At 38.5% G+C, this 15,921-nt stretch overlaps 1 protein-coding gene across 5 annotated transcripts in view; it reads left to right on the forward strand.

The window, feature by feature from the left end:
• The window catches only part of AKAP11 (A-kinase anchoring protein 11), a 43,478-nt gene extending 34,812 nt beyond the window's left edge, over window positions 1-8,666 (forward strand). For all 5 annotated transcript variants that reach the window (XM_037526948.2, XM_037526950.2, XM_037526949.2 and 2 more), the window contains 2 exons: window positions 2,685-2,845; window positions 4,784-8,666. In XM_037526948.2, the coding sequence (XP_037382845.1) occupies window positions 2,685-2,845; window positions 4,784-4,924 (302 nt within the window). In that variant the 3' untranslated portion in view covers window positions 4,925-8,666. The remainder of the gene's footprint in view (window positions 1-2,684; window positions 2,846-4,783) is intronic.
• The last annotated feature ends 7,255 nt before the right edge of the window (window positions 8,667-15,921 follow it).

The following is a 15,921-nucleotide window of genomic DNA, read 5'->3' on the forward strand; positions in this document are numbered from 1 at the left end:
TTCAATGTCAGTCTTAAATATTGGGTTGTCTGAAAAGTCATGACATATATTTTCTGTTTTTCAAGCATAAGTGCATGATGACTTTTCCAACAGACCAATCAATCGATTAAAACAAAAGATATTTTCAAATCAATTCTTCTGTCCCCTAACTCCAGTCCTACACTCACATGCTCACACATTTGAAGAAAGTTTTCATTTCTTCCTTTACTGAATATGGTTTCAAATATGTAAATATTAGAGATACTGGTCATTGAGTTCTGGACTGCAACTAGCAATCCTTAATTCAAAATGTATTTGAATATATGAGTGAATTCAGAAACTTCACATTGAAGTTGAGTTTTTGTTGTATCTGGATGGTTGTAGAATTTTTTTCAAAATTCTGTTTTAATTATGAAAATACCAGTAATGTCTTCTCTAGAGTGGCACACAAAAACGTATTTATACTATTTGTAATATTGTTTCTGAGTCAGTGAGTTTTTGGTTATTATTTCTTTAGAAGTGGCCAAAATGAGAAAATTGCCAAAACAGTTTCTTGAAGTGTACTTTATGACACTTGAGTTTGCAGTCAGTTTTATCAATACCAGTTATGTTCTTCTTGCTTAGGAAAACCATGTGCCTATTTTCAGCCTGAAGTCCTCAGATCTAAGGTTATCATGTTTTTGCTTATAATCCTGCTTTGTAGACGTTCTTCTTATTGGGTTCCTAGAAGTAAATTTTCCCTTATTGGATATAAAGGTAGAGGTAGGGCAATATTTTCAGTTATTTGTTGAGTTAATATTTGTCATATTTTTGCTGAGTATAAAACTGTTGACTTTGTCTAGAAAAGTAGTGTCCTTTCCCCTATTACTTGTGAACAAAGTTATTCTAAATGTTCTACATGGCACAAATATATGTAGTAAGTCTTTTCTCTAATGAACTAGTTATTACTCCACTTTGTTAAGAAATGACATTGTCTTTAGAGTTCTGTGAGTACATAGAAATCATAGATTAAATATATGTAGCTATGTCATTACTCAGCTTTTGAGATTATAGTCATCTCATTATATAGAAAACTGTGCCAACTATTAAATTTGTTAAATAGAAACTGAAACTGATAAATTAGGAGGAAAATTGATGTGAATTGATAGAAGGAGAAAATTATGGAAACCCTAAAGTAACAGAGCTTATTTTGTTGTTGCTTGTAGTTGCAGGTTTTGCCTTTCTCTTTTTTACTAGTATTAGTGATATAAAAGGTCACTTAGACCAGGCAACCAGGAGTTCTGTCCTTAGAGTCCTGAACAAAAAAGCATGTGTGCTTTGTTTCTAACTCCATGGCCCTTGCAGGATTTACAAAATGGCCAAGGCATTCTGGTACCATGGTGTACCAGAACCATTTTTGAATGGGAATCAGTGGGAAGAGAGGAGGGAAAAGAAAATGCATTTGATTTAAGAGAATAACATGGACAGATTTTTTTTTTAAAGTCTTTTTGCCTGTTTTTATTTATTTATTTTTTAAAAAGATTTATTTATTCATTTACACAAGAACCGGGGTACAGGCCAGATGCGCGGGAGGGTGAGAGGATTCACCAGAGACAGTGAGGGAACAGAACAGGCAGACTGATGAAATACACTGCTGAGGGGAGCAGCGGGCGAGACAGGAGAGGTCTGAGACACCATGTGGGACCTTCGCCAGCCGGCTGGGATTGAACCTGGCACTGCAGAGGCTGCGGACAGCTTCACAGCGTGGCGCTCAACCGCCTGCGCCACCAGGGGAGGCCCCATGAACAGATTTTTTTACATTAACAATTAGGGCCAACACAAATCCTAAAAATGATTAGTAGTGGTCTGGAATGCCCTGCAAACTGTTAAAATGAATTAGGAACATCCATCAGGAAATTTCTTTTACTGGTACAAATTGGTGTGATGTCTGCCGCCATGTCCCACTGCTTCCCCCTGTGTGGGAGGACTCAAGTTTCAGCACCGCTTACTGCTCAGCCATCATTAATCAGGAGTGTTCAACACATGACCTTGAGCCACAGGTCCTTAGTTTTGCAGTCAACATGGATTCTTTATGTTGAAAATGTAATTTTCATAAAAAGAAAATAAAGTTGAGTGCAACATCTTAATTATAATAGGGACGCACCAGATAATTCCCTGGCCTGGCTTTTGGGGTATATGTAGTTGATTTGACATTTTATTCTCCCTGTGTTCATATCCGGATTGAGCTACTTCCCTGCTGCAAGATGCCAGATCTCTCTCTGCTTCAGATCCCTTGCCTGTGAAATAGAGATGATGATAGTTGCTAGCGCACAGCATGGTGGTGGGAATGAGAGGAGTTTATATATGTACAAAGAGCTTGGAGCATATGAAGTGTTTGTTGCTACTGTTATTTTTCTTAGTTAGGAAAGCTTCCTTATGCATCCTGAGATCCATAAATATGTGTCATTTTTTGACACAAATTAATGGCATATGTTCTGCATTTGTTTTCTTAGTAGGTGATCAAACTTAATCCTTTGTTCTAGCATTAGTTTGTCCTTTCAAAGAAATGTCTTAGTTGATATTGTAGTATGGTGAAGAAAAGTTGGATTTTTCCCCCCCAGCATGCATTGGACTCTAAAGAAATGGAAAATGTCTGTATGTCCTTAAGAGACCAGAGTGTTGAGAGCTCATGAATTTTACATCATATTGTTTAAATTTAAATATAGGTTTGGAGCAAGATGGGAAGACTCTACTAATTACAAATATTGACATGGAGCCGTGCACAGTGGACCCCCAACTAAGGATCATTCTTCAGTGGCTCATTGCCTCTGAGGCTGAAGTTGCAGAACTTTATTTTCATGACTCAGCAAAGAAAGAGTTTATACTAGTAAGTACCTGTCTTAGAGGATGGTTGTGAGGATACATTTGTGATATTCTGTACCATGCAGTTGACCTACTTAGATGCCCATTGATAACAGAGTAGTTAAATGGTTAGGTGAGGGTCCAGTAGTTGGGCTAGGCTGTCAGCTCTGCCACTCTCCAGGAGTGCAACTTTGGGCAGGTTCGCCAGCCAGTTTCTTTCTCTGCACTGTGAAAATGAGTATAGAATCTACTTTACAGAGGCTTGTGAGGATTAAATGTAATACTGTGGGGGAAAATTGTGATTTGGTGCTTGGCACATACTAAGTTTTCAAAATTAGGTGTCATGTATAAGTGTTTGTATGAAAATACTGAGTTATTTTTTGTATTAATTGATTCATAATTGTACCTAGTAATTAGCATGTCTCTGTTAATCCAGTTTCATTAGTATGAGAAGCTAGCATAATCAAACGCTAATGAAAGTTTAGACATCTAATAAGAGATAATGGGCCACTTTGAATATTTCATAGGCTCCTAATAATAAAACATTCAGATTTGATTCACTAATTGTTACTTTTATTGAAAGCTCACCTGATTAGTCAGAATTGTCAGTTTCCAATCTTAGGTCTTTGTCCCAGAATTTTCTTATTAAAACTTTGGCTTAATCTTATTAGAGGGTGAAAAACAATGTATAGCCAACAAAACGGCAGTCTAGTTAGTTTTGATTTCTGGTTCTGAATTTATGAAGATATTGTTGAAAGAAGTATGTAAAAGAGGCGTAGTGTGAAAGTAATTTTTAGTTTATTGTTTGTTTTTACTTAGACTTTCCAGATTTTCCCAGTTGAGGTTTCTGTTTGGGACAGAAGGAAAAATAATATAGGAAGGGATGTTCAGGGAAAAAATTGTCAAGGGGAAGGTAGAGATAAGAAGAGGAGGCAGAGAGTGAGAACTGACCTCAGGGAAGCACACATTTGTCATGTAGACTTGGATAAACTGAGGGTGAAGAACAGCCTCAGGCAGAGCTGAATCTGATGGTGCCTGTTATAGGAACCTCATCTCCCTGTCACACAGGAGAACGTCGTGGCACTTCTCAATGGGTCAGGAAAGTGGTATGTCCATGCAGTGGGCTATATTATCTGTCAAAAAGGGTATGAAGTACATTCATGCTATACATTGAACTTTGTAATCATTATGTTAAATGAAAGAAACACATGACTGAAGACCATATATTTCATGATTCCTGAAATGGCCAGAAGAAACAAATGTAGAGACTGAAAATAGATTTGTAATTCCCTAGAGTTGAGGGCATTGAGGAGAGAGAAGTGCCACTGGTTACTAATGGGTAGGGTTTTTTCCTTTTGGTGTGATAAAAAAGTTCTGATATTGATTGTGGTAGTTGTACTTAATAGAAAAACATGAAGATATGTTCTGATTGGTAATTATATAGTAATTATTTAAACCCACAGTTACTTACTTTTTTGGTTACATTTTTGTTGAAACATTAGCATTTCTTAACTTAAGAAAGCCAAGTTTCCATTGAGGGTAGAGTATGTAATCCAGAAAAAAAACCACACTGTATGTTGTGGAAGACAAACCACATCCTTTTATTAAGCTTGACATTGGCTTTATTGTTTTATGATTCTAACTGAGGGTGTGGCAGATGTATTTAGTTAAGAATTTCCTGTAGAAATTTAACCTCTATACTCCCACACAGATAGGTCTCTGGGTGAAGTTTGTGGAGTTCTGTCTTCAGCCATCCCCAAAGTGTCATTCTGTGGAGGAGATGTATTTACAAAGGGCAGAAAAGAAAATTGGTTGTGGTTTTGGGAAGAAGACCTTATTATAATTGGGCAACTTTAATTGCAAACAGTAGGTCTTAGTTTATCTGATATGAAAAATGAAAATGAAAACTTTATTGTTAAAAATTTTACTTTGTTAATGTTTGACTTGATGTTTTTCTTACTAGCTTTCAAAGCAGTTACAAGAAAAAGGATGGAAAGTGGGCGACCTCCTCCAGGCTGTGCTGAAATACTATGAAGTGATGGAGAAAACTTCCAGTGAGGAGAGGTGCAAGTCACTATTTGACTGGCTCTTGGAAAATGCATAGAACCAACTCCAGTCCAGTATCTTATTGTTTGGGGGGATGGGAAGAAAGATAAAGATGGATAGGGAACACTTTGAATAGTGAGTATTAACATTTAAAATGAATTGGGAGGAAAATGAAGTGCATTGTGTCATCACGCAGTGTATATAGTGCACACTTTTGTAATCTCTGTCAAAATAATTTTCTTTGTTTATCCTTCTGTACACTTGTGTCCTGTGTTAAGATCCTAAGAACAGGTGTATGAAGGAGGGCGTGACCATGAGGTTTTCAGGGACATTGACTGATGGTGTTCTTTTCTGTATTTGAATAGTGCTGCTGGGAACTGCACTGAGGTGACTGAGGATAGGTTCCAGGGATAGTTAATAATTTTGCTTCTTTGCAAACAGATGATATCCTGTTAATCACTAATTTGACATTAAAAAACAGCATTGAAGTTAACTTTTTTTCTGATAGTTTTTTTGGTCTTACTTTTAAGGTCAGTTGTTTTTATTTTTAAATAGCTCATCTATTGGTAGCCTTTTGACTTCCCAAACCATTTAATTTTTTAGAAGCAGATTTATATAAATACCACAAATGATACTTTCCCCAGTCTTTCCTAAAAAGACATTATTTGCCAGTGTTGCCAATGGTTCTGGCATGAAAATGTATGTGTGTGTAAAGAAGTTCTTTAACCTTGTTAGTGATTTGTGCCCTCTACTGTTTTCTTGCTTAGAAACCCACTGTTAACATTTAAAAAGGTGCTTTAAAATAAAATGTCTATAATGATTGTGCATTAAGAATTTTCTTTCTCATTTTGACTATCTTGGGCCCCCAACTTACCCTGTAAATGAAAATAAAGGTGTAAAACATGTTGAAATTAAAAAAAAGTAATGTGAATATGGGAATTTATTTAGAGAAGCCCAATAATGGTTTTAATTGTTGGATTTTTTTTTTTAAGTGGAAAGCTTATCCGCTTTAGCAAGGATAAGCTTTTTGTAGACTTAGAAAAGTAATTTCCCCACTCCCAATGAAATATATCTCACTATTTTGTAAAGTTCTCTGCCATGATCTTCCTGTGCTCTGCATTTCCTACTACTTTATCTTCAGAAACTGCAAGTTAACTTGAATAGAGGGACTAAGCTTGTGTCTTGATTTTTGGATGTGAGAGTATGTGTGTTTGAAGTTTTGATTCTTCTGCTAGTAGTGGATTTGTACTCTAGGTTAAATCACTTTTTTGTTGGGGTCTTTGGTTTTGCTCCATTACATTTTCTTTTCTCTTGAGCATTGACTACGCTGGAAGCGATACATATAGAAGACATTGGCTAAGGGGCAAGGAATAAGGGCATTTACATTATTTTAAGTTCATAATTATGGTAGAAAAATTATTTTATTGTGAAGGGTTCAATTTGCATTTTAAGAAAAAACATCAAAAGCTATTTAAATATTTTGAGCTTACATTTGTTTTTTTCCTCAAATTTAAGATAATGAAATAGAGCAAGCCTTAAAAATTAATTTTCCTTAAGTTTCTTCAAGTATTTTTTAAGATAGAGAAATATAGGAAATGTAGGACCAGAATTGTTTCTTTTTATTTTAACTTTTACAACCTGAGGTGCAGCAGCACTAAACAGGATTGTTAATTATAACGCGGATTAGAAGATTATTAAGTTTAGTTTCAGTTTTTGCAAGTATATAATTATCAAATTGTGTTTAGTAACTTGGATGTATGTACCTGTTTGATTAACAGCAAACTGAGTTCTGGATTTCTTTTAAAACTAAAGTGACTATATTAGTCTTGTAAAGCTTTCTGTGTTTGAAAATATTTATGTTTATTTCTCTTATGGTAATAATCACTCTGAGTTAAGATTTTCCTTATATCTTTGTTTCCTTTGCATTTTTCTGGAGACATGCTGGGTTTAGAGTTCCATTATTTACCCATTACATAATGACAGATCAGTCAATAGGTATGAGCATGCATAGAAATAATTACAGTGGAACTCCACACTTGTATCCATTCAGTAAAAGGCCCAGAGAAAAATATCAAGTATTGGCAGAAATGAAAAAAAGCATGAGTTAAATTTCCTTATATAAAGAGAAATGTTGTTTTTAGAGCTAGCAGTATCTTTTAATCAAGTACAGTCTAAACTTAACTTTCTTTAAAGGCACTTTGTGATTTTCCAAAGATGTTGTAGATCTGCTTGATTGCTCAATCATCAGAACAACTCTGTTGAGAACAGCTCTCACTGTCTTTATTACAAATCTACTTGACATTTATATTATAACATTTAATATTGCCATTGTGCATTTTGTCCTTGGGAATATCATGTCTTATTCAGAATTGTGTATTGAGCTGAATTCTCTCTTTATCAGTTTCAGAACCATCAAATAATCTGTGGAAAGAAAGTAAATGAGGCCCCTAGAGGGCAGGGGGGGATGTGTAGAACATTATTTCAGATTGAAATACAGCAATTACTTCATACTCTTCTTTTCCCAAGCCAAATTTAAATGACATTTTATATTTTAGGTATCATTAATGTTGATCTTGATAATATATTCTGATTTATTAAAAAAAACTCATTTATAAATCTAGAAGAAAATGACAGTATCTGTTGGATGGTTTGATATAGTTTAATGGAATAATAAAACCTTTGAGAGTATTCACTCAGTGTATATGTGTGATAACATCTTTATACATTGAGGAATGTTCCAGTTACCCTTTCTGAAATAATTAATTCAATTTATAGTCCTTTCACTTTGCTTAAACAAGGGTTTTAAGCGGGTAGGAGAATTTACTTATTGAATGTACCATTGATAAAGTGAAAGATCATTTAACCACTTGATTTTGACACTGTGTATAGCCTTCAAATGCAAAGTTTAACCTTGACTCATCACAGTCCAGACTCAACTGTCAGCTTAGTTAATTATTTAACTTTCTTCCCCAAGTAATATTGTGTTTCCCATAAGTATATTGTTTTAAATTTTATGTTTTTCATAAGAAACAACCCATAGAGTTTTTTTTTTTTTAATCAAGGTATCCATACTCAGGGTGTAGGGAAAGTATTTTCCATTTGAAACCCTGTCCACCTGTCACCAGCACAAGAGAATTAGAGCTTCAGTGAGGATTATAAAATTGTGCTAACATGAAATGCTTTTTTCTCCTCATTTTTATCAAAAGACCCTGGCGCACATTTACTCATTTACTGTATTCCTGCTCTGAAAATGCAGATACAGTGTTAGTCACTCTTGTCACTTTATTTATTTATTGTTTTTTACCGTTCATATACATTCCTTTCACATGAATAGAGTTGTAATTCTAGAAGTTCATTGTTTTGTTGTAATGTTTGAATAATATTTAATATCACATTTTAATATTGCTGGATTTGCTACCTTTGGTTACTTGTGCAGTATTAAAAATATTCATATTCTTGTTTAATATACCAGATATATAGGAAAAGCATCTTTGAATAATTGTAACTGTTTATTTGACTGTGCTGAACTATTACATTAAAATCTTGTAGAATAGTAACTTTTTTTTTTGCTTTTCGGTAATTTATTATGTTTAATTACCAAAATATGAACTTCAGGATGCGCTAAAATTTTGTTTTAGTGGTGGCTCAAAATAAACATTTCAGAAATTGCTTTTGTAATAATTTGCTATTAATTGTTCTTTTATCTTTTATCAATTGTTTAATTCTGTGATCTTTCCTCTCCCAACAAAGAATCCTCCAATAAACTTAAGAGATGCCTGGCCTTGGTTTTCAGTCTGTGATATCTTGTACCGAACTATAGTGTATACTAATATATAACAACATACTGAACTAAAACTAAGGCATGTAAGTGGAGCTGCTTTGGTAGAAGACCCCATCGAGGGATCTCAGTGCTTCTGTCATGGTTTTAGAAGACACAGGAAGTCAGGAATATTATTTACTTGAGGCCAGACTCTACTTACAGATGCCTCTGAATGCTGACATAAGCGACTTAAAAAGCTGTTTGCCCAGTATGTTGAGGTTTTAGTGCAATATAGAATGTTAAGTTTGCCTTGAATGTCTGTTTGTTAGGAAATTCTCTCAGTTTGGATAAAGCAGTCCTTCCACTCACTGGACACGGAGCTCACAGCTCTATCACACCATGTAGCATGCGGTACTTAAAGGCGATGTGCTGTTGCTTTTGTAATATTAGTAGTATTTGACTTTGTCTTGAGTATTTTAAGCCCAGAAATTGGAGAATGATTTTCTAGCTTTTTATGAACGTTTCAAAATACTAGCAAGTAATGATAGCAAACAATGTCTTGAGTATGAATGAACTCAAGAAGGCAATTAAAAAATGCTGAGGGGCCTCCCCGGTGGCGCAGCGGTAGAGCCCTGGGCTGTGAAGCTGCCTGCAGCCTGTGCAACGCCGGTTCGATCCCCGGCCGCTGGCAAGGGTCCCACATGGCACGCCAACCTCTCCTGCCGCCTGCTGCTTCCCTCAGCAGTGTATTTCGTCAGTCTGCCTGTTCTACTCCCCGCTCTGGCTCTAGGGAATTCTCTCACTCTCCCGCACTTCTGACTGTACCCAGTGCTTATATAAATAAATAAATAAATCTTTAAAAAAAAAATGCTGAGGAAAAATCAGCAAGAGTCCTAAGATCGTAATTCTAAGGAATTACAGGGTTTTCACAAGAAATGGGGCATTGTGACAATGGAGATTGGGTTTTTTGTTTGTTTTAAATATTTATTTTTATTTATTTATGCATATAAGAACTTGAGTATAGGCCAGAGGTGTGAGAGGGGGTTGAGAGGATTTACCAGAGACAGAGTGGGGAGCAGAATAGGCGGAGCTACACTGCTGAGAGGAGCAGCGGGCGAGACAGAAGTCTGATGCACCATGTAGGTACCTCCCTGGCCAGGGATCAAACTCATGCCAAGTGGCTGGCCATAGCTTGATAGCACTGAGACTTTAACCTCTGTACTACTAAGGAGGCTCTTTTTTGTTTGTTTTTATTGAGGTAATGTTGGTTTAAATCACTGTTTTAGGGGCACAAGTTCACACCTCTTCAAGGTGTGTTGCCACACCATACCCACCACCACTGTACCAGCAAGTCTCCACTGCACTTCCCTGCAGTTCCCTGAATAATTGAGGATTCCTAACTTTTTGAGAATGTATTCCCAAACACTAGTAAGTAACACATTATTGTGTACATAGAGGGTCAGAGCTGATGTACAGTAGCTCATTCCATCTAAAGCTTTTTTATGCTGCTTTGGATAAAAAGTGCATTGGAATATACTGGCCAGGGGTATCAGCATTTCTGAGCTTTGTACAGTAATATCAAAGGGTAATATTCAAGTAGAATTGAAATAAACTAGGCCACTCTTTGTCCTTGTGATTGAACCACAATTTGACATTTTCCTCCAAAGGCAGGATGGTTCTATGTTTATACTGCCCTTTTAACTATGGGTTTGAATATTTTCCTCCAAGTAGTTGATGACTTTTTATATAAACTTCATTCTTTTCCTATTCCATAAATTCTGTGAACCCAGCAGGTACCTCTTGGCAATTCCATAAAAGCTGAAAGAGTCAAAACAAGCTGTCTGAGATCAATATCATCTCTTTTCTGTTTCTAATAGGATTTGAATGGCTGTGGAGATTGCAGTGTTAAGTAACTTTTCCAATCTTTATGTCTGTGCCTTTGAGTCAACTTTAAAAGCATTTTGGCAAATGCTTAAGTTGCTTAAGCTTGGGCAAGACGGTTGCTCTCCTCACTGCCCTGGAACCCTCAGAAGCAGTAGCTTCCAGAAGGGTGGGCCCCTGATAAGAGGCAATAAATGTCAAGTGACAGACCCCCATAATGTCTCAGCAGGCACAGATGACTAAGTGCTCTAACAAGGTGGGAGGTAATACTAGTTCTGCCTAAGTAGAGGGTAGTAAGAGGAAAAAGCTCCAGGCTTGTATCTGGGCCGCAAGAGGCTGCAGGGAGAAAGCACGCCAGTGTCAGCGCCCTCTTGGAAGTGGGAATACATTTAAATGAAAAAAAAAAAAAAAAAAAAAGGCTATAATATTTATTCCCCCCAATCATTAATCCTTGCCTTCATGGAGCTTTTTGTTTAGTAGAGAAGAGTGATTAAATGAGTAATTTTGTAAATAATTGTTTACTGTTATAAGGGTGATGGGAACCTAAAACAGAGGAACCTAACTTGGAACATGGTTGAAGATGTGATGCTGACTGAGGTTTAGCTGGGGTTGTGTCCAGTAGGAACCATCCAGGCAAAGGAAGTTAGGGTAGGGCGTGTGAGACATCTTGAAAAACACTTAGACATCTCAGCTAACGCTCACTCAGATGCCTTAAAGAAAGCATGGTTTTCTATACTGCTGTTTTTCATACTGCAGCAGCTGTTAAGTGCAGAACATGGTAGATGATAGTCTTGCTGGACCCTGTGCTTTTCAGACCATGCCTGAGTATTGTGTTTAGTTCCAGATGCCAAGCAACCATTCACATACGTGACTATATAACAGGAAGGAGCTAAAAAGGTATAAATTGAGTTTTCACAGAACATCAAAAGGCTGTTTTACCTGGAGAAGGAAATGTGTGGGGGTGACCTCAAGATTGAAATATATGAAGGGCTCTTGGTGGAGACAGATTGAAACTTGAGACTGCAGAAGACTAGATAAGGACCAGTGAGTAGAAATTAGAGGCAGATTTCAGTTTGGCCCAATAAAATTGTGCAAAAATGGACTAGGAAAGTCATGAAAAGGAGTGAGCTCACCTGTGCAGAGATGTCTGTTGTGCTGGCTGAGAGCTTCTGTGAATTTTGATAAGAAACCCAAACAGCTCGTGGCTTTGGTTTATGTGACATCCTGTGCCCCACACTTTCTTTTTCCCCATGGCAATTTAGTAAAGTTAAGAACATGGGCTCAGGGAAAGGGGTGGGTGTCAAAATAGCTTGGTTTAAAATCATAGCTCCATTGCTTGCAACCAATTTGTATGGTCCAGAAAAAGGCTTAGGGTGATGGTTCCTTCAGGGGGATTTTCATTTGCTTCTGACAGGTCTCTGGGGGTACAAGTAGTCCTGGAGTTCCTTAATTTAAATTCATGCCTTGAGGTTTTGTGGATCATTTAGGTGGCTTGAAATTATTGCATGGCCAGGTCAGAAACTGTGTATGAAGGGTGTAGCTCCTTGGGTCCTAGCTTAAAGAAGAAGGTGGCTTATGAGAATCCCTCTGTTGAACTGGGTGGAGAGGATTGATATTTGCCTTTCTAGCCTTATGAGTTTGGCAAGTATTCTGAAGACAATAAAGTGGTGTTGAATGCTGCAGGTTTTTTTTTTTTTGCCAGATTTTGACCCATTGATTTCTCAGTTTCTTAGTATCTGTTTGATGTTTTCAAAATGTTTTACTATTTTATCCAACTTCCCCTTCCAGGGAACCACTCTTAATATTTTAATTCACATGTAGAATTTTAAAGGTATAAGAATGTACTGTGACAAGTTCTTCTCATTACTCTCCAGCCACCAGGAACTTTCTCTGGGAGACAACTTGGTTACCAGTTGGAAGGGTGCTATATGGAACATTGCAAAGCTGGACAGGCTGTTGTAATGTACTGTTGGATGTTAATTTGAAAGCAAAAACAAAACAAAACAAACAAGAAATTATTACCCTAAAAATCAGGGTAATGGTTACTTCTGGAGCAGGAGGTTATATAAGAGACTAATGTGGTATGAACAATGTTCTGTTTCTTGACTTGGATGGTAGTTAAACTGTCCACATAGATTTGTGCAATTCTGAGTATCCATTTCATTTTATACATGTGTGCGTGTACATGTGCACAGTGTTTAAATAAAGCAACTGCAAAACTGATAGAAAACAGATTTATAACCAGCAAAACAACAGTTATTTCACAGCAATTTATTCAACAATTATGATAGACACCAAAAGATAATAGAATAATATCCTTAAAGTACTGGTTTTAGAAAGTCATTCCAGAATTTCATATCCTTCAAAACTATCCTTCAAGAGTGAACTTAAATTATTGCTGTTTAACATGGCGGCGAGGAGACGCTGCGAGTAAGATCTCCCATTAAAAAAAGTGAATAGGGAGGAAAAGCGGCAGGTCCCAGTGAGAACTGGGACACGGAAGATAAACGGGTGACGCCAGCGAACTGCCCGAAGAAGAAAGTGGCCATAAAAGAGGACTAGAAGGGAGGGAAGCGCAGAACCCTGCTCCCCTCCCCCGCCCACAGAGGCGGCACTCTCCAACTGGCAGACAGGAGGAAACAACAAACCAAAACAACCAACAAGAACAAACGACGCAGCAAGCGGGACTGTGAGCGGAAAGGAACTATTGCAGCCACCACACCCCGTGAACGGGAGCTGAGGCGAACCCTGCAGGATCCGCCGCGGCGGTGAGCGAACGGCTCCGGGCGCCATTAGAGAAGAACAAAGACCCCGGGAGACGCGCACACAGCCCGGGCTGCCGGTAAGCTGCGCGGGAAACGCGGCGCGCTGGCGCGCTTGAAAAGCAAGTGCAGACCGGGATCGCGGCTGCCCAGGTCCCCGCGCCTGCGACCTAGGCTTACGGGGAGACGACCTAGGCTTGCGGGGAGACGCGCGGAGGTCCTCACTGAGGTGAAGGTCCCTCCCTGAGTGAGCAGGAACCAGGCGCCCAGGCACGGGAGCGGTGCAAAAGGCGCCATTCCCGCGCCACTGAACTGGGCTACAGCCCGCATCCTGGAACTGAGGGCTTTGAACTGAGACCCGGGGCACGAAAATTCGGGGCGTGGTTTCTCCACGACGGTGGGGCACAAGGCAGACACAGCACCCCAAAGCTGTTGAGGTGTACCCTACCATTCCCGCTCTGTTCTCTGTCCCACGGGGTGGGGGGAGGCGAAAAACAGCCCCCCAAGGACAATAGGAGAGATCTCTGGCGCCACCTAGCGACCAGGAAAAAAAAAAGTCACTAACACCCTATAAAACAGGACATTTCTTAAGTCTGCTTGAAAAGGGCAGAAGGTTTCTGGAGGACCCAGTGGCCAGCCGGGAAGTTATTCCACGCCAGGCCCCTTCCGACCAGCAGTCTGAGCCCACAGAGGGAGCAGGCACCCACGTCCGGGGCAGACCGGGTGCGCAGAAGAGTGTGCCTGAAACCGGAGGCGCAGGGACTGCATCCCGCTTCGCCATTTGAGAACAGGGACATTTCTTCAGTAAAAACTGCCTAAAACCAGCAGAAAGCTCCCCCAGAAGACAGAGATGGCTCCTGGAAGAGCCAGAGGGGAGCGGAGAAGTTCACCCAAGATGTCAGTCAGTCCGAGCAACACAGTGTCCCAACGCATACGACAAATTAGAAAACAGACAGTAGGGAGTAGAAGAACCACACGCAACCTAAAAACTCCTCAGGAAAGAAGCACACCACAAAAAGAAAACCACTCCCCAGATTGCAACGACAGCAACTTGGAAGAACTTCTGAGCCTTCCAGAAAGAGAATTTAAAATTGCCATGATTAAAAAAGTGATAGATCAGAAGAAGGAAATTGAGTCCCTAAAGAGGGAAGTAAGAGAAATGCAGGAGATCAAAGAATTAATGGAGGAACTAAAGAACTCTGGGAAAAGCAATGAAAGCAGAATAGATGAAATGGAAGAACGAATAAGTAATCTTGAAGACACAGAAATAAAAAGAACCAAAACAGAAAAGGAAAGAGAAGTACGAAGGAAAAAGAATGAAGAAAGACTTCGGGAACTATCTGACTCCATGAGGAAAGGAAATATAAGAGTTATAGGAATTCCAGAAGGAGAGGAGAGAGATGTAGGAACAGAGAAAATATTCATGGATATAATTGAAGAGAACTTCCCAAATGAGAAGAAGGAGCTGAAAATTGATATACAAGAAGCAAGAAGAACACCAAACTTCCACGACGAAAGGAAAAACACAGCAAGACACATAATAGTAAAGCTCCCAAGAATCCAGGACAAGGAAAAAATAATGAAGCTGACAAGAGGGAAGAAACAGATAACATTCAAAGGAAAACCAATCAGGCTGACATCAGACTTCTCTGAAGAAACACTACGGGCAAGGAGAGAGTGGAGGGACATAGTCAACAGACTCCAAGAAAACAGATGCCAACCAAGAATACTCTATCCCGCAAAGCTCTCTTTCCTCCATGAAGAAAGAATATGGACCTTCCCAGACAAAGAGAAACTCCGGAATTTCATTGCGACTAAACCCCCACTCCAAAAAATACTACAAGGAATCCTAAAGCCAGAACCTCAGAGGGACGAATAACAACGAAAGAAGACCAAAAAAAAAAAAAAGTTATTAAAAGAATAAATAAATAAAATCAAAGGAAAGACAAACATAATGGCAAATACAGATGCTAACATATCAATATTAACTCTAAATGTAAATGGACTAAACTCTTCAATAAAAAGACACAGAGTTGCAGCCTGGATTAAGAAACAAAACCCAACCTTTTGCTGTCTCCAGGAAACACATTTAGCTACAAAAGATAAAAATAGGCTCAAAGTCAAAGGATGGAAAACAATCCTACAAGCAAATGGGCCAAAAAAGAAAGCAGGAACAGCTATACTTATATCAGATAAAACAGACTTCAAACTCAAAAAAATAAAAAGAGACCCCAATGGTCACTACATTATGATTAAGGGGACAATACTTCAAGAAGAAATAACACTCATTAACATATACTCACCAAACGAAAGAGCACCAAAATATATCAGACAACTGTTGTCCTCTCTGAAAACAGACATCAGAGAAAACACATATGTAGTGGGAGACTTCAACACACCACTATCAACAATGGATAGATCAACAAGACAAAAAATAAGTAAAGAAACTAAAGCTCTAAATAAGGACCTAGAGCATTTGGGCTTAACAGACATCTATAGAACACTAAACCCAAAAAAAACGGAGTACACATTTTTCTCAAGCGCACACGGATCATTCTCCAGGATCGATCACATACTGGGGCACAAGACAAACATCAACAGATACACCAAGATTGAAATCATACCAACCATCTTTTCTGACCACGAAGGCAT

The sequence above is a fragment of the Talpa occidentalis genome, unplaced genomic scaffold (assembly GCF_014898055.3).
Source record: "Talpa occidentalis isolate TD23 unplaced genomic scaffold, MPIMG_talOcc4v2.1 talOcc4.5, whole genome shotgun sequence".
Classification (NCBI taxonomy): Eukaryota; Metazoa; Chordata; class Mammalia; order Eulipotyphla; family Talpidae; genus Talpa; species Talpa occidentalis.